This window comes from Notamacropus eugenii, chromosome 1 (assembly GCF_028372415.1).
Source record: "Notamacropus eugenii isolate mMacEug1 chromosome 1, mMacEug1.pri_v2, whole genome shotgun sequence".
Taxonomy (NCBI): domain Eukaryota; kingdom Metazoa; phylum Chordata; class Mammalia; order Diprotodontia; family Macropodidae; genus Notamacropus; species Notamacropus eugenii.
In genome coordinates, this window is record NC_092872.1 from 619,193,960 (window position 1) to 619,214,784 (window position 20,825).

General features: G+C 39.9%; 1 protein-coding gene across 3 annotated transcripts; it reads right to left on the reverse strand.

Annotated features, from left to right (window-relative positions):
• Positions 1-234: 234 nt before the first annotated feature.
• GINS4 (GINS complex subunit 4) lies at positions 235-17,385 on the reverse strand. 3 transcript variants are annotated; one of them, XM_072635096.1, is made up of 8 exons: positions 16,800-17,385; positions 14,553-14,658; positions 11,109-11,195; positions 10,507-10,620; positions 9,779-9,876; positions 6,273-6,361; positions 2,067-2,157; positions 235-1,968 (listed from the first exon to the last, which is right to left on the reverse strand). In XM_072635096.1, exons 2-8 carry the CDS (start codon positions 14,646-14,648, stop codon positions 1,872-1,874), a joined length of 672 nt encoding a protein of 223 aa, XP_072491197.1. In that variant the 5' UTR covers positions 14,649-14,658; positions 16,800-17,385; the 3' UTR covers positions 235-1,871. The 3 variants fall into 3 exon arrangements, with proteins under 3 accessions (XP_072491197.1, XP_072491198.1, XP_072491196.1); XM_072635097.1 differs by lacking the exon at positions 16,800-17,385 and adding an exon at positions 16,276-16,357; XM_072635095.1 differs by lacking the exon at positions 16,800-17,385 and adding an exon at positions 15,982-16,122.
• Between the last annotated feature and the right edge of the window lie 3,440 nt (positions 17,386-20,825).

The window sequence follows — 20,825 nt, forward strand, 5'->3', positions numbered from 1 at the left end:
GAGTTCAAATATGACTTCAGACACTTACTAGCTGTGGGATCCTGGACAAGTCAATGTCCCCTGTTTGCCTCAGTTTTCTCACCTGTAAAATGAGCTGGAGAAAAGGCAAACCACTCCAAGATAACCTCAAATTGGGTCACAAAGAGTTGGACACGACTGAGATGACTGAACAATAACAGCAACATTAAAATAGATAGCCTTTCATGGTGACTACTTGGAATGAAAACACTCAGATGGATGTGTAAGCCTTGGTATATTTCTTTTTAAAAAATCACTCATTACTTCCATCATTACATTTTCATATATCACAGAATTGTACAAAAGTTCAACATTAAGACATGGTTGGCAGCCAAGACAGTGGCAGGTAAAAAAAAGTCTGAGTTTCATTATAAGTTACCCAGTACTGAGAAAATGACTAAAATGTCCTCCATGAAAACCCCTTTCAGAAGGGCAGAAAATCCCTCCTTCCCTTATGACAGACTGTGTGTATGAGGCTGCCAAAGCTTCTGGTTGTGAATCATATCAAATGCACTCGTTCCAGAAAGAAACTTGTCACCAGTGACTGCTGAGAAAATGACGCAGTGAACCTTATCATACCTCCGGTGATTATAACAGTGACTGAAAAATTCACCCCAACTCTTCCCTTCCATTCCACTTTAGAAGCAACAGCTCAGCTATGCCATATCATTTCCGATCCGACTTCATTTTGAAATGCAGCTTCCTTTTTACTCTTGTTTTGGGCTTCTAAATCATCATCTTCAGAATTACCCCAGGAAGTGTGGCAATCTGCTTTAGTGGAAACCAGTTACATGCAGTCTGACCCGAGCGGGACAGAAATTGACATTTAGATCTAAGAGAAAAGTCTTGACTTGGCTAGTTAGCAGAGCCTACAACTAGTAAGAGTCAAGAGACATGGACTGTAGACACAAGTCTATTGTTAACTAGCTGTAACAGGCATGTCAGCTTCTCTGTTTGGTTAACATATCTCATACGGGAGTACCTGTCCTAGCTACCTCAGAAGGTGGCTGTGAAGGCCAAATTAAATGTCATAGCACTTTAGAAAATATAAACTTCTATAAAAACTTTAAAGGTAAGAGCACAACTGGCTTAGAAAGCTGCTACTTCATGATATTGGTTACCTGATATTCCCATGATAGTGAAGCATCAATAAAAGGTAGCCAGACTATCTAAATTAGAGCTAGTCAAAGTTGCTCAAGTGCTTTAGTCTTGCAACAAAATAATTATGCCTTTTCCAGTAATTTCTTCTACAGAAATGTAACATATAATACTCTATTACTTTTTCTAAGGTTCTTAGTTGAGCATATTAGAAATATTTTTGATTGTGGATACATTATTGTAACTTGCAAAAGATACTTTCACAAAAGAATGGGCTTAAGCACCTCAATGTCTACATACGTCTAGTTATGTCGTGCAGCTTAGTCTAGTTATATTGTGTAACACAGTCTAATTATATTGAGCTAGTCCAGAAAGTAATACAAAATAAAACAATCCTACTAGCCTCAAAATACACTCATTCTCCCTATCTACAAGTTATAATGCCTTTGTACAGGTGTAAACACTACCACTTAGCACACATTTGGTAAACAGTCCCTGATAATCCAAAGGAAAGAACTGTTGTCTTACATTCAGAATAAAGAGAGCAATGGCCCCACCTGCTGACAAAGGGAAAAATAGCAGAAGAGGAGATTTACAATTAGAATTTTTGCCTTAGTCCCGTAGAGTCCGTTAGCCCTATTGAAATAAAATTTGAGATAGCTGCAAAAACATGTCATAAACAAAAACAGATTAGTTCTTCAAGATATTCCAGCGATTTCTTCAATGGCCTCATTTAGCACCAGTTCTTTTTAGTTTTAAATCAGTTGTACAGCTCCAGAAGCCACTAAAGGTGCAATGGTTTTGTATCTGATCAAGTGCTGAGAGCCTTCCTCCAAGTCAATTACATATTCACTGAAAGAAAAAAAAAAAAACAGATTTGTAGGAAGAATAGAACATGAGTGTTTTTCTTAAGAATATGACTCTGTTACTGTGATAACTAAGTTACCTACCTTTGTTCATCTGTCTCGGGCTCCACCAAAATGTTTTCTTGCCTTTCCTTCACTCTCAGAAACACATATGAATCTAAATCAGGCTTGGGAACTGCCAGAAAAACAACGAATAATAAATAGTATGAAAAAGGAAGACAAAGTCTAATGAAGACAATATGAAAAAATATCCTTCCCACATTCCACATACAGTTCGCACACTCATTCAACAAGTATTTACTGAAATAAACAACCATAGTAACCTAATGTTTGATAAACCCAAAGATCCTGGTTTCTGGGATAAGAACTCACTGTTTGACAAAAACTGCTGGGAAAACCCACAAACTAAGTGTAGACTAACATCTCACACCATATACCAAGACAAACTCAAAATGGGCACATGATTTAGACATAAAGAGTGACACTGTAAGCAAAGTAGAAGAGTCAGGAATAATCTACTTGTCAGATCTATGGAAAAAGGAAGAATTTATGACCGAACAAGAGATAGAGAGCATTACAAAATATAAAATAGGTTAATTTTGATTATATTAAAATAAAAAATTTTTACACAAACAAAACCAACGAAATCAAGATTAGAAAGAAAGCAAAAACCTGAGAAACAATTTTTATAGCAAGTATCTCTGATAAAGGTTTCATTTCTCAAATATTTAGAGAACGGAGTCAAATTTATAATACAAGCTATTCTCCAGTTGATAAATGGTCAAAGGATACGAACAGGCAATTTTCAGAAGAAATCAAAGTTATGCATAGTCATATGAAGAAGTGCTCTAAATCATTTTTGATTTGAGAAATGCAAATTAAAACAACTCTGAGGTACCACTTCACACCTATCAGACAGAAAAATGATAAATGTTGGAGAGGATATAGGAAAATTGGGACACTAATGTACTGTTGGAGTTGTGAACTAATCCAGTCATTCTGGAGAGTAATTTGGAAGTATGCTCCTAAAGGCAATAAAACTGCATACCCTTTGATCGAGCACTATTCACTACTATGTCTGTATCCCAAAGAGATCATAAAAAAGGGAAAAGGATCTACATGTGCAAAAATGTTTATAGCAGCTCTTTCTGTGGTGGCAAAATATTAGAAACTGAAAGGATGCCTATCAACTGGGAGAATGGCTGAACAAGTTGTGGTATATGAATGTAATGGAATACCATTGTGCAGTAAGAAATGGCAGATTTCAGAAAAACCTGCAAAGACTTGTACAAACTAATGCAAAGTGAAATGAGCAGAATCAGGAAAACACTGTATACAGTATCAACACTGTGTGATGATCAACTATGAATGACTTAGCTCTTTTAAGTAATACAATGATCCAAGACAAGTACAAACGACTCATGATGGAAAATGTTATCTACATCCTCAAAAAGAACTGAGGGACTTTGAAGCATACTTTTTCTCACTCTATTTTTGGCACGCTTTTTTTCCCCTTTTGATCTGTTTCTTCTTTCACAACTATGACTAATATGGAAATATGTTTTACCTAATTGCACGTATATAACCTATATCAAATTGCCTACTACTTTAGAAAAGGAGAAGAGAAGGGAGGGAGAAAAATTGGGAACTCAAAATCCTGTAAAAAAGGAATGTTCAAAATTGTTTTGATATATAATTGGAGAAAACTACTACTAAAAAACCCCAAAAAACAAAAACCATTTACTGAGCACTGTTGGTACTAGGTACTATAAAAGATATAAGCAAATGTTTGAGACTCCAGTCCCCTTTCACCCTTAAAACAATGCCAAATAAAAAATGAGAAGGAAAAGAAACCCTCTCACAGGAAACAATTTCCAAGAAAAATAAGAGAAAAAAATCAAAGCAAAAATGTCCCAAATACAATGAAGAAAATGGTGTAGGGTAAAAACAGGAGAAATATTCAGAAGGAAATAAGACTACAATAACTACACCTATAAAACAGAGAACAGACATTCTCAAAGAACCTTCAGAATGGTTCAGAATGACTAAAGGAAGATCTGCCACAGAAAAGATAGCTGAATAAGGAATTCAAGAAAATATACGTGAAAATCAACTTTATAGAAATTTGATGATGAAAATATCCATGAAATAGTGGATGCTCTTAAAAGCAGAACAAGTATGTATGTGTCCACACACATGTATATATGTACATGTGTATACATACACACATGTATAAATACATACACATATATACATGTGTGTGTATTTACACATATACCCACACACCATTAAAGAGCCTGAGTCAAGACCTGCCCAAAATTATGCTCACAGAAGATCAAATTAAAACACTTATGGGATAGCACTTCCCATCCAAATCAGCAATGATGGTAAAATATGAAAATACTCAGTTTTGCCAGATTTGAGAAAAAAGCTGGTACAAATGAGAATTAGTCCAATGACTTCAAAAATATAGCATTATGCAAAAAAAAATGTATAAAATTGTTCTTATTTTAAAAACATGACTAGGCAGATAGAGGTGAGCATTACCTTGTCTTATAATTAAACATGAGAATTACCAATCAATCCTAATGATACAGGAGAATAATGCAAATGGAGCCTAGAAAAAGCCCCATGTGCCATGTGCATTCTTGCCTCTGCACCATTTCTCAGCTTGGAATGCCCACTCTATTCTATTCTGTTCTCTGACTTTTCAAATACTGATGATAGGCTATTGAGAAAGGAGAGAAAATTAGTACTAGGTTTTTTCTGAAAGGTAATAAGTATCTGACACTTTAGTTGTGGGATACGATCATGGACTCAGCCCATTTCCAGTTAAATAATAACGGCGTAGAGTCAACCAAGCATAAGCTTATAACTCTGTCCCTCTGAACCTGCAGAGCCTTCCAGCTATGGGTTGGGGACAGCAATAAAGCAATGCAGTAGCCTATGGCCTAGAATTAGGAAGACCCGAGTTCAAATCTTCAGACATTTAATAGCTGTGTGACACTGTGTAAGTTGCATAATCTGTATGCTTCAGTTTTCGCAGCTGTAAAATGGGGACAACAACAGCATCTACTTCTCAGGACTGCTGTGAGCATCAAATCTGAACTGATTTTTGGAGGGGCAGAATCCAGTAGGAGACAGACTGTGGCAGATTCACAGCCCAGGACAGGCGGGAAGGTCGCCACGAAGGATGAATTGCACGGGGCTGGAGGAACACACCGCGCACAGCGCACAAGCTGTCCTAGCGCACCCACCATGGCAGGGCTGAGCAGGAAGCCCCAGGTGGTCTGAGGCAGTGGCCCACACTGCAGAATCTCGGGCATATCAACCCAGGACAGGAGTCCAGCAGAACCGAGCAAGTGAGAGCCCAGAGCCCCAGGTGAGCATCAAATAAGATATTTATAAAATGCTTAGCACACTGTCAGTGCTTAATAAATGCCTGGTACCTGCCCATTCCCTGCCTAGTAAAACAACCTGGAAAATAGGCTAAGGAGATACATTCTCTAAAAACCATGAGAAAAAAGGAACATGGATTTCAAGAAGTCATTGTCTAGATCTATTAGAATCAGACAGCTAAGTGAAAATGAAAAGAATCCATTGGTTACCTCTTGAAAGGAACCCCAAAATGAAAACTTGCAATAATATCATTTACAAATCTTGGTTAAAGAAAAACAAAACAAAACAAAACACTGCAAGTAGCCAGAGAGCAAGAGTTCAAGTACAAAGCCACAGTCAGGATCACGTAAGATTTGGCAGTTACCACCATAAAGGAGAAGAGGAGTTGGAGTATAATACTACAAAAGGCAAAAGAGGACTTTAAGCAAGAATAACTTGATCAGAAAAAGTAGGAGGGAAAAAAATGGATCTTTAATGAGGGCTGGGGGAGAGGCATCACTTGAACTTCTCTTTCATCTGAACTGGCCAAAGGACAGTAGAACACACACAAGATTTGGTATATAAATACATCAAATTCAACAGGAAAACAGGAGGGACTGGGGAGAGGACGTTTTAATTTGAAAGTTCATTTGTGACTTACTCAGTTTCTGTTTCTGCAATTAGATTATTTAAATTCTCCATTTCTTGTTCTATTAATCTGGGCATTTTATTATTTTTTTCTAATGGCATCTATTTAAGTTTTCATTTTATTGATGTATAGTTAGACAAAAATTTCTGATAATTTCCTTGATTTTTTTTTTTTTTTGCTTTTGTTGTGGGAAAAAAAAAGAGAGATCACAAGATGTTGAGAAGCAAGTATTTTTCATTGTTTATTCTTGGAAAGTCACTTACCTGACCTTAGGAGATCTACCTTCTGTAGATTAGGAGGCATGTGCCTTAAGGCCACATTTTTCAGATAGGTTTCCATGTTGGCCATGTATCTGAAATATGCAAATTTTGACTCTTATGATGTAGGTAGTAGGAAAGAACTGCAATGTAAAATAAATGTACTCCCTGGATATGTAACAGGGCTTCAGAGTTCCCCAAAACCTTTGTCTGATTAGCCAGGTTACCTTCTGACACATCGAGCATCAAGGTTGGAAGGGAAGGTTACTGAAGGATAAAATAGGGTGGCATTATTCTAAAAAGATAACTTTAGGGCGGTATAAAATCCAGTCAAGTCAAACAATGATTATTAAAAACAAAAAGGAGTGTTTAAGTTATATAGAGAACAAGAAGATAAAAGAAAATGGATTACTTCTTAGGGTTGATGAGATGACAATTATGAATGGAGATAAGGTAGAACTGAACACGGTAATAAGAATGATCCTCAGAACAGGAAGGACAAAATTGAAAAGGCCAATGAGAAAATGAGTCTTAGGACTGAGGAAAATGACCTACCTTTAGCAAGTTCAGGTCATTTGGCCATGATAAATTGCAATGTATCCTAGAATATCCAAAGAACTTGTAGATCTAATTGCTAAACTCTTGTCAATGACTTCTGAGAAAATGTGGAAAACAGGAGAGGTGTTGCGAAAGATGGAATGCAACAGAAATGTGAGCTAGAATTCATATCTGGTGAAATTCCAGCAGTAAAGGAGAGGGTTATGAAGATTTAAGGAATACTGATCACTACCAATTAGTGTGGACTCCTCAATATTTGCAATATATATATACGTATATATATTTCTCTTTAATGTATAAGCTTGTTGGCATGTTGTCTCTCCCATTAAAATGTATACTCCTTGAGGGCAGGGAATGTGTTTTTGCCTTTCTTTGTGTCTCCAGGATTTAGCATTAGGTCTATCACTGAGTACTTTAATATATGCTTGCTAATATCCTCAAAAAGAAGTCATACTAAAACTCGTTTTCTTTTCCGACCTCATCACTTGACTGGTAGATTAAACAAATGTTACACTCATTGTATATCTGAATTTCAACAAGGCATTCAACAGACTCTCACAATATCCTTATGTGTAGAGAGTTAAACTAGATTATAGAACAGTTAGCTGGATGTGAAACAGGTTAACAGATTTGACCTCAAGTCAAAGTATGTAAATGACCAAAGGGGCAATGATACCCCATGTTTTCAGTCTGGTTCCGTTCAGTATTCTGACCATACAAATAACATGATTTGAGGTAATATACTAGATGACAGACTTGAGGTCCAAAAAGATTTTGGTAGGTTGGAATGGAGAATCAAACTAATAATATGCAATTTAACAGAGATAAATACGAAGTCTGGGACTGGAGCTCGAAATATCAACAGTACAAGATGGGGGAGAGCTGGCTAAAAAGCAGTTCATTTTTTAAACCCCTCTCTACCAAGTCTGGGTTTTAATAGACTCCAAGCTCAAATGTATTATGGGATGATTAAAAAGGTGACTGACTGAATCTTAGGCTGCTTTCACAGAAGTACTTATTTCACAAAATTGGTGGGAGTAAAGCTTACCAGGTCCATGAAGTATCAGTTTCTAGAACTAGGGAGCTGATAGGTTCAGCCTAACCTCTCTGGTTCAGACTACATTTAAAATATTGTACACAGCTCTGAGCACCAAATTTCAGGAGAGAAAAAGCAACAAAATACTCCACAAATCCCTCAAGATGTGTATGAGGGCTAATTGTGGTGGTATATGCTCCTGGGGAGGCTGAGACTGATGGATCACTTGTGACAGGGAGCTCTGAGCTGCCAGTTGGGTACCTGCACTTAGTCTGGTACTAATGTGTGAAGCCCCTGGGAGCAACTGGCCTCTAGTTTGAAGAGGCAAACCAACCCAGATTCCTAGGCTGGAAACAAGGTCAATCTTCTATATGAATCCAGTAGTGGGAGCAGGTCCACAAGTAGCCATGGAGTGTGAGAGAGCCAGTCTCAACAGAAAAAAAAAAAGACAAGAAAAAAAAAAGGTGGAGGGGACAGTAGGATCTCAAAAGTTATGCCAGAACAGTCAAGTTTTGAAAAGTTCTACCAAAATGAAAAGTTTCAGGTGCAGAGCTGGCAATAGATTATGTCTATTGTCCAAGGACAAGACTAACTAAGTATGCAAAGGTTTTCCACCAGTATGCTGTAAACAAGATAATATATTCTTTGGCCATGGAAACCTATGAAACATAAGAAATAGAAAATGGCACTCCACACTGTACAGCCTCTGGTATCGATAGTAATAGTGACAGACAAGGGGAAGGCAAAATCTTCAGGAAATAGTTTTTAAACTATAGAGAAGGGAATAAACATTTCTATAAAGGCAACTATGTGTTAGGCACTGTACTAAGTGCTGTTTACAAATGTTATCGCATTTGATCCCCATAACCACACTGGGAGGTAATAAGCACTATTGTTATCTCCATTTTACAGAATAAGAGAGTAAGTGACTTACCCAGAGTCACACAAAGTTAAGTGTCTGAGGCCAGATCTGAACTCAGGTCTTTCTGAATATAGGCGTACTGCTCTATCCACTGAACCATCAACTGCCTCTATAAAGCTAAATTCTACTGTTAGTTCTTCAAGTTAATACTATTAGCCTAGAGAAGACTTAGGGTGGACATGAGAACTACCTTTAATTACTTAAAGAGATGTCAAATGGAAAGAAAATATGCTTGGCTATAGCAGGCAGAACTAAAGGCTAACAAATTTCAGACACCAATTCAGGCTTAATGTAAGGAAAAACCTCCCAACTATTGTATCTATCCAAACGTGGAATAGGCTACCTTGGGAAATAGTGAGTTGCCCCTCATTTGAGGTTATATGTCAAGTATAATGTAAAGGAGATATTTTTCAGAAAAAGGGTCCAACTAGCTGGCCTCTGAGGTCCTTTCCATCCTTGAGATTCTACACCAGTAGAGGGAGTACTATAAGCACACAGAATCTACTGAAGTAGCAAAAAATAGGTAAGAGTAGTAGGATAATATGAGAACTCTGATTTTTCAACTCAACTCATACCATCAAGGAATCAGTTAAAGCATGAGGACTGGAGGATGGAGAAGAGATGACTTATTTGGGGACATGATGGTTATATTCAAATTTTTGAAAGCTTGTCCTGTGAAAGAGGAATTGAACTTGTTCTGCTCAGTTTACAGGGTAAATTACCAGAACCAATGGGTAAAAGTTAAAGGGAGGTAGATTTCAATTCAATAGAGGAAAAAAATTCAAAAATAGAATGGGTTGACTTGGTAAAGTAATGAGTCTATTAGTAGCCTAACCACTATGAATTTTTTCATCAGTGAAGGTATTTCTTCAAGTACAATCTGGAAGACCATCTGTCTGTATGTTTTAATCAGGACACATATTGGGTAAGGGTTAGACTAGATGACTTCCAAAATTCCTTCCAATTCTGAGATCATATGACTTACTGGTCACTCACTCTTTGGCAAAGGCAAATTCTTCTGGAGAGAGAATGGAAGGTTCTCCTTTAGAACGTGTCTTTTCCTTTTCAAGGACATGAGGGAAAAACTTCTCTATCTGCCACGGAGAAGAAAAGTTATTATTCACCAAGTGTCCACTATCAAATAACCCTCTTTTCAAAGATAGACATAGCTCAATTTATCATGTCTATCAGAAATAAAATGTCCAACATTAACCTTCAATAAACTACATATATGCCTGTAACAACTGAAAACTTTTTTGGTCACTGAGAGGGATAACTGGTAACATCAGAATCTTCTTAAAGTGTTTTATTTATTTTTATTGGCATCAACATAATCTAGATGACCAGAGGGCTCAGAAGATTGACTATGCTATTGGACATTTCTTATTTTATCTGAAATGTTCAATTCTCTAGTCAAAACTGTCTCATGGTCTACTTGATCTCTACTGTATGGTAAATCCCATTTAATTTTTCAAACGTGCTTCTCCTCTACTTAAATAAATCAAATCCACTCCCCTTTCCTTTAGTGCAAATAACTACCACCTTCTATTCTACTTTCTTCATAAAAATCTTTATCTTTGAATCCTTACTTCCTAGAAAACCTGAATTTTTTCCCCCATCAACAGCACTTTCTGCTTCTGAGGACTTTCACAGATTATAAAGTACTCTTTATGGACCCTTGCTATACCAAAAATTGACTTAAAGAAGATATCTTAATATCTAACCTTCATCAGTCGACACCGCAGGTAGCTGCTGAGGACGTAGCGGATTCTTTCTACCTCCATATGGTGGATGCTAACCTTCAAATCACCCTTCTTTGCTCTTCTGAGATTCTTTTCCTATTGAAGAACAAATTCTAATTAAAACATCCATTACTAAATGTAAAGATATCTTTGGCTACTTGTAGTCTACAAAGAAAAACAGTATTGTATTTAAAACACTTCTGCATTCTAGGACACAGGAAGCTTTTTTCAGGCAGAGAATCAGAAAGCTGCAAATGCCTCAAGTCTGCATTTGCTTTGGGACTGAATTTATTTTTACAAATTCTGAAACCCTGGCATCATCAGAAAGAAATGAGTCACACTTCTAATAATTGACAATGGCAGATATTCCCAAACAAATAATCTTAAAGATGATGACAGAGGAAACAGAGACAGAAGTGGAAGGACATAAACACTAGTTTGGAAATAGCTAAATATCAGATCTTTGATGCTATTCTGCCCTTTTGCCAAAGATATTCTGAAAGCAACCCCAGCCAAGGTTAATTATACTAACCAAACCCATCTTGCTTTCTCCTCTTCTACATCCTGAAACTGGAAGGTCTTACCATATGATCCAGCTGCTCCATGACACATTCTACAATTTCACACTTGTTTTCTAGTAGCTCAGGGGAAAATTTTTCATTTAGCCAGGCCTATGGAAGAAAGCACCATAACATGAGTACTCATGAGAGAGTCACTTTGACAGTCACAGAGGAGTAGAAGCAACTTTGAAGCTGTATATAAGCCCCGACACCATGAAAATCATAGAGTTCTTATACAAAAAAACTCTTATTTTTCTAGCAGTTGAAATTATTGGATATACTATGAAGACAAAACTATATTCAAAGAATGCTTGGATGGATTTTACTTTTTCTCCTGGTTTTGGCTTGTAAGCTGGGTTCACTGATTTCACATTTGGCATACGCAACAATGACGATTTACTTCAAAAATACATCACCTTTTACTCTTGACAAGGTACTACCTCACCAAGTAATAGTGACAAAACTTATACCTCTAGATATTTATGTACTGGTAACATTTCCTGATAAGCTGGCATGTCCTATCATGAAGTGGTGGTACTATTCTTGTTATCATAGTTGAAATAACAGTTTGAACATTTACACATCTTTTGATTCATAAAGTTCAAAGAATTTTAGAAACATTTTTTCATTTATCTTCCTCAATATCCTTACGATGTGAATAGGAAATGGCTATTATTAGCAGGTTTTACTTGTAAGAAAACAGAATGAAAAGTTAAATAATTTTTTAAAGGCCTAAGAATGTGACAGGGATCACATTGCACCCCCCAAATATGCTCATTCATTCACTAAGATAGAAGTCTTAATTCTGTCCTAAGAGACACTTAGCATGGTTGGTCTACATTCATATACTTGACCATACACAGTTGACTATGAATATCTACATGGATTTTTCTATTACAAGGAATGATTAAAATTTTATTTAGCTTGTGGATTATATGAAGAATAGACCCAATTTCTTGCCTTTTTCTTAACTGGATTCCTAGTCTTCTAATGAACACTATTAATAAACATTATGTCCATAAATGCTTATCAACACTCCCTAAGAATTTATCAAGTACTTGTGGTGGTCTATAATAGTATTACAAATTTATCAAATTAAGCAAAAAGATGAAATTTATCCAAAAATAGCTTATTGTCTAGGAAGATACATTCAAGCATAAAATAAAAAGAAAAGTGATTTTTAAAACGTGTTTCTTTAAGAGTTTTTTTTTATTCAATTCAACAAACAATTTACTGAAGGCTCTATTATATGCAACTTCAACCGTAAGTCCCACTTCCCTGCTTCACCATGGCTAGAAATGACACTGGATTCTCGAAAACTATGCCACTGAGTATGCCACAAGATTTGGAAACTTGGACCAAGTTTCATAGATTTTAATGATAGGCCCAATGTGTGGGTGAATGAGGCTCATTACCAGAAAACTTTACCAGGAAATGATAACTGGTAAGATGGTAAAAGTTGAATCTGATTTAGTGGAGGTAGTACTTACATTGATAAAGTCAGAGATCTGAATATCAATGCAGTATGATAGACATGAAGAGAAAAGCAAAGCCAAATAAGACCTAAATCTCTGCCAATGGAATGTGCAATCATATGAGGAAATTAAAACACTAAGAGAAGATCATGTCTGCTTGGGGGTTGGAGGGTAGGAACGAGAGAAAGTTATATGAAAGAGATGGTATTTAAGCTAAGCTTTAATGGATAGAAGGCTTTTAACTAGAGAAATAGGATGAGGGAAGTAGAACAATGTTATTATTCTGGGCTTAGGGGAACAGCAAAGATAAAAGGAAAGAGTTGGTCAAGTGTAAAATGCATACGGGAGGTGGTAAGGACTGACTGTAGAGGGAAATGATAAGATATGGTGGGAAAGAGAGTCAGATTACAGAAAAACTTGAATACCAAGCTAAGGAGAATAAATTTTAGTCGGAATGCAATGGAGAGCCACTGGAATCCTTTTAAAAAGGGAATGATGTGACTAGAACTGCACATTAAGATAATGTGGCAGCAGTTGAAGAATGGACTGGAAATCAAGCTACCAGTTCATAGGATCATAGCTCTAGAGCTGGAAGGAACCTTGGAGGCAAACTCATATATATTAAGAGAACTAGGGCCCAGGAAGGTTGTGTGAATTGTCTAAGGTCACAGGTATGTAATAGATGTTAAAGATGGATTTGAACCTTCTGACTCCAGTACATGTGCTCTTTTCATTGCTTTGAATAGTAAGACAAGGAATGAGGGTCTAAATTATAGTAATGGCAAGATGCTAGAGACATTTCAGAGGCAGAATTAACAAGACTCCCTAAATAACTTAGTACAGATATCAAAGGAAAAGGCATTGAAGATAAGATTTCTGGTGACAGGTAGTATAGTATCACTAACAGAACTCAGGAGAGCAAGAACTGCACATTTTGGAGGAAGGAGGCAAGACTAATTGGACATGCTGACTTTAAGGTCCCAGTATGCACTAGGCAGAAGGAAATACAGATCAGGAGAGAGGCTGGAGCTGAAGATAAAGGTATGGAATCACAAAAAATAAAATTATAGGAGCAGTAATATACTAGTTATGATTAGGTTTATAGTGAGAAAAAGATTAGGAAGGGATAAAGGACACTGAAGAGGAAAAAAGTGAGCACTCAGGAGAGGGTCATCTGATAAAGAAGAAGGCAGTAGGACGAATTTTTTAAAAAGGTAAGAGGAAGAGGTACAGAAATAGTTCCAAAAGAAGAACAGTGGGGAAAAGAGCTTATGGGAAACATATGAGAGGAAACAAAAGACTGCCAATTTTCTTTTAAAGAAAAAAGGACAGTTTGGCACTGTTTTCCTATCCCCAGTTCTCTCTAGCAAGCCACAACAGATATTAAAAAAGAATGATAGATGTTAAAAGATGACCAAGTTTTTCCAAGAGTAGGCCACATAATGAGAAATCCATGTGTATATTCTGCATAAGTGCTTTACAATTACTAATCAATACAAGCCTGGTAGCTTGATGCTTGACAGCAGTCAGATAAACAGTAACTGAATGGCTAGATCCTACTACCCTATTAGTTTCTGTATGCTAGGAAATCAGGTAAAAGTTTTTGATAAAAAACTCAGGTGAGCTGAATGCATTTGGCCTATAGACCTGCAAGCTGGATGGTTATAAAGGCCAGGGTGTAGGAGCTCTTAAGTTCTCTACAGCTCTGCTTCTGCACTTACCAAATAACAAAACATACTAGGTCTCTGCTTCTCTTTAACTGATTCTTCAAACATGTACAAAGGTGTTCCCTACTATTACCATCAGTAGGGAGTAAGACTTCCTTTAGTGCGGCAATGGGGAGTTGAAAGATTTTGTTAGATATTAGAGCACACTTTGGGTCCCTGTGCTGTTGAGATTAGCCTTGATTCTGTTCCTGTTATCTCTAGATTCTACAAATAAGAGTACGTAATAAAACTAAGGTTTAGTGCAGGGTTCTCTTTGGGATGCTTACCTGCTCCAGATTTCCAATAAGTTCTGCAGGAGTTAGTACCACCTCATCACTACCTCCATCAGAGTCTTGCTCAGTGAAATCTGTCTCTTCTGTCATTTTTTGAAATCTGAAACCCAGTGAATACATTAAAGTATGCCTTCCATCACATAATAATAAATATGATGGCTCACATTTACGTAACAGTTTACAAAGCACTTTCCTCACAACTCCTTGAGGTCTTACCCCAGATAAGGAAACTGAACATCAGGGAGGTGAAATGACTTAGCATGACTGGGCTTGGAGATTAAAAAAGACTCCAGAGATAATTTCACCCAACCCCCTCACTTTACAGATAAGCAAACTGCGGTTTAGAGATATAACTTTCCTAAAGTCACACAGGTATTAAGAGAAGGAATTCAATGCAAGTTCTCTGATCCCAAATCCTGTGCTCTCCCCAATTATTTTTAAAAATAACTTATTATCTTTCTCTACCACTCCACCTGCCTTAGTGTCCAATTTTCTAAAAAGTTTGTAGTAAATATATCTAGTCCAGCACAAGAAATTTCCACATTGCCCAAGTCCAAAAATCTGCTTCATTCTGCATTTTAAGTCCATCACCCTCCTGGAAGGGGGTAGGGATATTTTCATCTTCAGTTTATTGGACTCAGTGTATCATTGATCAGAGTTCTAAAATCTTTCAAAGTATTTTTCTTTATAATGTTGTTGTCATTGTATAAATTGCTCTCCTAGTTCTGCTCACTCTAAATCAGATCAGAAGGGTCTTTCCATTTTTCTCTGAAACCATTTCGTTACAGTATAATAATATACCACAATTTGTTTAGCCATAATGAAATTTGGGGTACAGGCCTAGTAGTGGTACTGCTTGATCAAAGAGTAACAATAATAGCTAACCTTTATGTAGTGTTTACTGTGTGCCAAGCACTTTACAATTCTTATCTCATCTGAACCTCCCAACAACCCTGAGAGGTAGGTGCTATTATTATCCTCACTGTGCCGGATGAAGAGACTGACATGTCCAGGGTCACAGAGTTAGCAAGTGTCAGAGACCAAACTGAACTCAGGTTTTCCTGATTCAAGCCCAGTGCTCTACTGCCGGCTCCACCTAGCTGCCAACCTATACACAGTGTAGTTTATAAGGCCAAGTTCCGAACTGCTTTCCAGAACATCTGGACCAATTCACAGCTCCAGCATTAGAACACTAATCTGCCTCTTTGCTTTCTACTTAAAAAAAAAATCATCTTTGCCAGGCTGATGGCATTTAATCTGCATTTCTCTAGAGGTACCCAGTACTTTTCCCAGGACACCAGGCAGTTAATATTTTAATAGCTCGCATTTATACGTCTTACGTTTGATCTTCGCAATAAATATGAAGTTAGTCCCCATACTATTAAGCCTCACTTAAACGAGGAGACTCAGGCGCCCTCCTTACCAACACTGAGCTGTCAGCAGGGGGGCGGGGGTGGGGGTGGGGTGGGTGCAGGCCGCAGCCCTGGTCTCCCCTTCCCACTCTACGTCCTTGGCCCTTCCCAGCAGAGCAGGTACAGCTGGCCCACGGTCCGCAGTCTGCCTTAAGGTCCGTGCTCTTTCCGCTAGACCCAAGGGGCGCTCTTGACCCTTTTGAGTCCCAGAGCCCTTGGGGAGCCGGGTGAAGAAATGCACCGGTCACAACGAAAACTGACCACACGGAAGCAAAGCGGTAATGCCCCCTTGCACCTTCACAGACCTGGGGTCCGCGCCCTGGCTCGGCACCCCCACACCAGGCGGCCTCTGGGGTCTCTGGGCCGTGAGCGGGGGGCCTCCGACTCCAAGCCCAGCTCGGACCCTCGCGAGCCGGGCGATCTCCGGGCCCGGGCCCCCCTCGGAAAATGGCCTTACGCGTCCCTTGCCTCGCGGGGCCTCGGGGAAGCTCCAAGGAGACGCGGCGGCCAAAGCGCCCAGCTGCTCTCACTTTCCCGGGAGAGGCCCGACCCGGAAACACCTGGATCAAAGGTCCAGTCCCAAGGGTCGGCCTAGGCAGGAAACAAGCCGCTGGTGGGGGAGGGGAACCCTGATCGCTCCTCCCCCCGCCCGCCGGGCCCCGCCTCCCCCATCCCCAGCTCCCAGCTTCATTCAGGGCCTGAGTCCCGACTCCGAGACTAGAGGAAAAGAAAAAGGAAGCGGCGAGGAGGTCGAGGGTAGGACTGAGGGAAGCGGGGGAGATGGAGAGAAGGGGAGGGAGTGAGGGCGGCGCAGCAGCTCTTACTTTACCTGATTACCTGCTCTCCTCCCGATAGCTCCGTTTCCCGCCTTTCCCTCCAAACCTTCCCTCCCAGGGGATGACGTCACCACGCCAACGTGAAAGCGGGGCGTGGACCAATCACAGCTCGAATACAAACTTTACTCGGGCCGCCCCCTTCGGCATTCTCCGGCTGGGGAGGAGGGGGCGTGGCTACCAGCGCTCCGGAGCGCGCTCCGCACTGTCAGTTGACGTTAGCCCCGCCTCTCCGTACACCACTCTCTCGGCACTCCTCTCCTCGCGGGCCAATGAGCAGCGCGCACAGGAGGCGGGGCCTAGGGAGGCAGCCCTTCGGCCGGCCTGGTGGGGGCGCCCCGGCCCCGCGAGTGGAAAGGGAAGGGCCTGGGCTTTGTCTATGGGACCGTGTCCTGTTGGGGCAGGAGTCCTTTGGCATCCGGAGTGAGCTACGCTTTTACAGCGCGGAAATTTCCCTCAGGAAAACGGCTTCTTGTCATTTCTACAGCATCTTGATTAAGGTTTACAAAACGCCTCCTCCCCTCCCTTGTTTTACGTGTAGTTATTTCAGTTTGTCTCTGGGTTGGACAATGTGTAACAGTTACCAGGTGCCGCTAGGTGGCGCCGTAGTGCAGCAGGAGGACTCTTTCCTGAGTTCAAATCCGACCTCAGACACTTCCTACCCGTGTGACCCTGAGCAAGTCCCTTAACCCTGTTTGCCTCAGACGCTCCAGGATCTTGGACAAAAGAGACCTCAGAAGCGCTCCACGAAGAGTCTGACACAACGAACAACCAACAAAAGTTGGCACGGGCCCCTGGGGATGATGACCCGGGACCGCGCCAGCCCTGGCACCGCACTGCAGCCGACGTGGAGCCGCACCGGGTGCCCCGCAAACTGCGGCTTCAGAGACGAAGGCAAGAACGACTGCCTTCAGGGAGCGAACGTTCACTGCCATTCACTGTGACCACAGTTAATATAGATGACATTGATCAGAATTTGTCAGATTAATATCTCATACAAGTCATCAACATATTCCATTGAGACATACATAACACAGTTACATCAAAATATTTGGGAATCAATGGCCAACCCACTGCACCAACGCCTATCTCGATAAATATTGACCAAGATCGATTATTTTAGTAAAGATTTCTACAAGAGACCAAGTGACTAGTCTAGTAACTCTCATTATGGCATCAAGTGGCAGCCGTGACGTTATTTCACAAATATGGCTAAAAGCAATGATATACACGAATACGTATGTTGTGCATATACACACATACATGTACACACACATACATGGATATATTTGGAAAGGGGCTGTGCAACTGTAACAGGAAGGACTTCTTGTTAATAATAGAATAGGATTTCCAGAGGGTGCAGTGGAAGGGTAAGAAGTAGGGCAGAGACACTGGAGAGATGAGACAGAAATGGGCATATGTGGGACCCTGTACAGAGGGGTGGTCAGGGAAGGGAGCATTTGCCTAGGCAGTCTACAGCTCAGAATCAAAGGAATCTGGAAGCCACAGGGTAATAGGCTGCCCCGCCTTTCACAGTAGGAAAGGTAATGCTGATGAATCATTCTCTGAGAAAGGTGGAAAGAGGTGTGTGGTTTTGGTGGGAGCAAGGAGTGGGGCGGTGGTGCAGGTGGTGATGAAGTGGACAGAACCAAGAGGAGAAGTCCAATCCTTGGTCTTGTCTGATAATAATAGCTAATAATAATAGCTAACATTTATTTAGTGCTTACTGTGCGTCAGGAACTGTGCTAAGCACTTGATCCTCACAACAACACTGGGAGATAGGTAATGCCGGATGGTAGTGCCCTGGGCATAGGAAACTGATAAAATGAAAAAAAATAGGCAAGTCATTTCACCTGTTTGCCTCAGTTTCCTCAGCTATAAAGTAGGGATAATAACACTTTTCTCACAGGGTTCCTGGCACATTGTTGGTACTATATAAATTCTTAGTTCCTCCCCCTTCTCCCATCCCACCCCCCACCTCACTTAGATAAGCTGTTCTTCAGATGATATATTCCATTACCATCTGCCTTGTCCTTTCAGAGTCGGACTTTCATGGAGTTCCAATACTTCAGGGATCCAATTAAAAAAAAAAAAAGATGATCCCTCCCCCAACTTCATTAAGAGATACAGTAGACACAGAAGCAGTTGACCATTCTGCATTAGAAGTCTTTTCTATTTTGTTGGGACCATAACAACTCCTGTTTCTATAGTCCTTTAAGGTTTGCCTGCAAGTCTTCTCACAACAATACTGTGAAGTAGGTATGAAAGTATTATTATTATTTCCATTTCTCTGACAAAACTATGTTTCCTGTTGTGAAAGGTGGGATAATCTACTACCCTGTGGCTTCCCAATCCCTTTGATTCTGAGCTGCAGATCACCTAGGCAAATGCTCCCTCTCCTGACCATCCTTCTGTACAAGGTCCCACATATGCCCATTCCTCAATCTCTCCAGTGTCCCTGCCCTACTCTTTTTCTTATGCTTCTGTTGTGCCCTCTGAAAGTCCTGTTCTATTATTAACAAGAAGTCCTTCCTATTAGAGGCAAAGTAGCTTGCTCTTCTCAAAGTAAGTAAGCACTCATCTTCTGACTTCTCCCCAAGTCCCACATGCCATCCATATCATCTACCAAGGTTGACCTTTTCCTGTGTGTTGCCATGAATGGGACCATGTGGGGCATGCAGTTCCATCACAGGAGGAAGGTCAGCTTGTGACTACTCTGTTTTTATCTTGTTCCCCAGGATCCTCTGATTCACTACAGTCTCCCTGCATTTTCAGTCTTACTCTATTGACACCTTCCCTCCTCTGCTCACAAACAGGGATATGGTGGAAAGAATGCTGACTGTGGACTCAGAGGGCATGGGTTCAGATTCTGTCTCTAATGCTACCTGCCTCTGATTCTGGGTAAGTCACATAATCTTCTTGGGTCTCTGTTTCCTTATATATAAAATTAGGGCATTGGAATATAATAACAGCCAGCATTTATATTGCACTTTAAGGTTTGAAAAACGTTTCACAAACATTATTTCCTTTGATCCTCATAACGGTTCTGGAAGGTACATGCTATTATTATGCCCGTTATATGGATGAGGAAACTGAGGCTGAGTGGTTAAGTGACTTGTTCAGAGTTACACAGCAAGTAAGTGGCTGAGACAGTATTTGAACCCAGGTCTCCCTGACTGTGTCTAATGCTCTAACTGCCTATATCTATAATCCTATATTCAGATCTTCTCAAACCTAAACCATTGTTCTTTGCACCTGCATACTCTTCAAGTTACAACCCCATCTCTTCCTTTCACCACCAAATTCCTAGTAAAAGTAATTTATATTCCTTTAATGAGATTTTAACTCATGGGCCTTTCTCCTCTGCAACCATGTCAATGTGGAAAGGTTACAACAGCTGAGCAAACTGATGGAGTCTGCATATACACCAGTCCCTCATTATAATCCACTTCCTCAACAATCATTTTTATATGGGACTTAAAGGTTTATGAATCGCTTTAGTTACAGCAATCCATTTTATAGATGAGGAAACAGGCCCGGAGAGGGTATATGACTGGTAACAAGGCCAACAAATGATGAGGCTGGGATTTGAGCCCAAATCCAGAGCCATTTCCACTATACCTCATCTCTCTACTAATTTTTTAATCTTTCACAATCTGGTTTCCATTCCAACCACTCTATAAAAATTGTTCTTTTAAGTCACTAGGGACTTGCTCGACAAACCCAAAGCCTTATTCTCAGTCCTTATCCTCTTCAGTCTCTCTGCCACATGGGACATTGTCCACTGATTATCCCTTCTTCTTGATACTCATACTTTCTTTGGCTGTCATGACAGTGCACTTTCTTGGTTTTCCTCTTGCTTTGCTGATCAGTTCTTTCCTGTCACTTTCCCTGGCTTTTCTTCTTTCTTTATATTCTCTCCTAAGGTAACCTTTCCCACTCCCATGACCTCAATGGCCCCATCTGTGTAGATGATTGATTCTCCAGCCCCTACTTCTCTTTCTAGATCTAGACTCAGATTT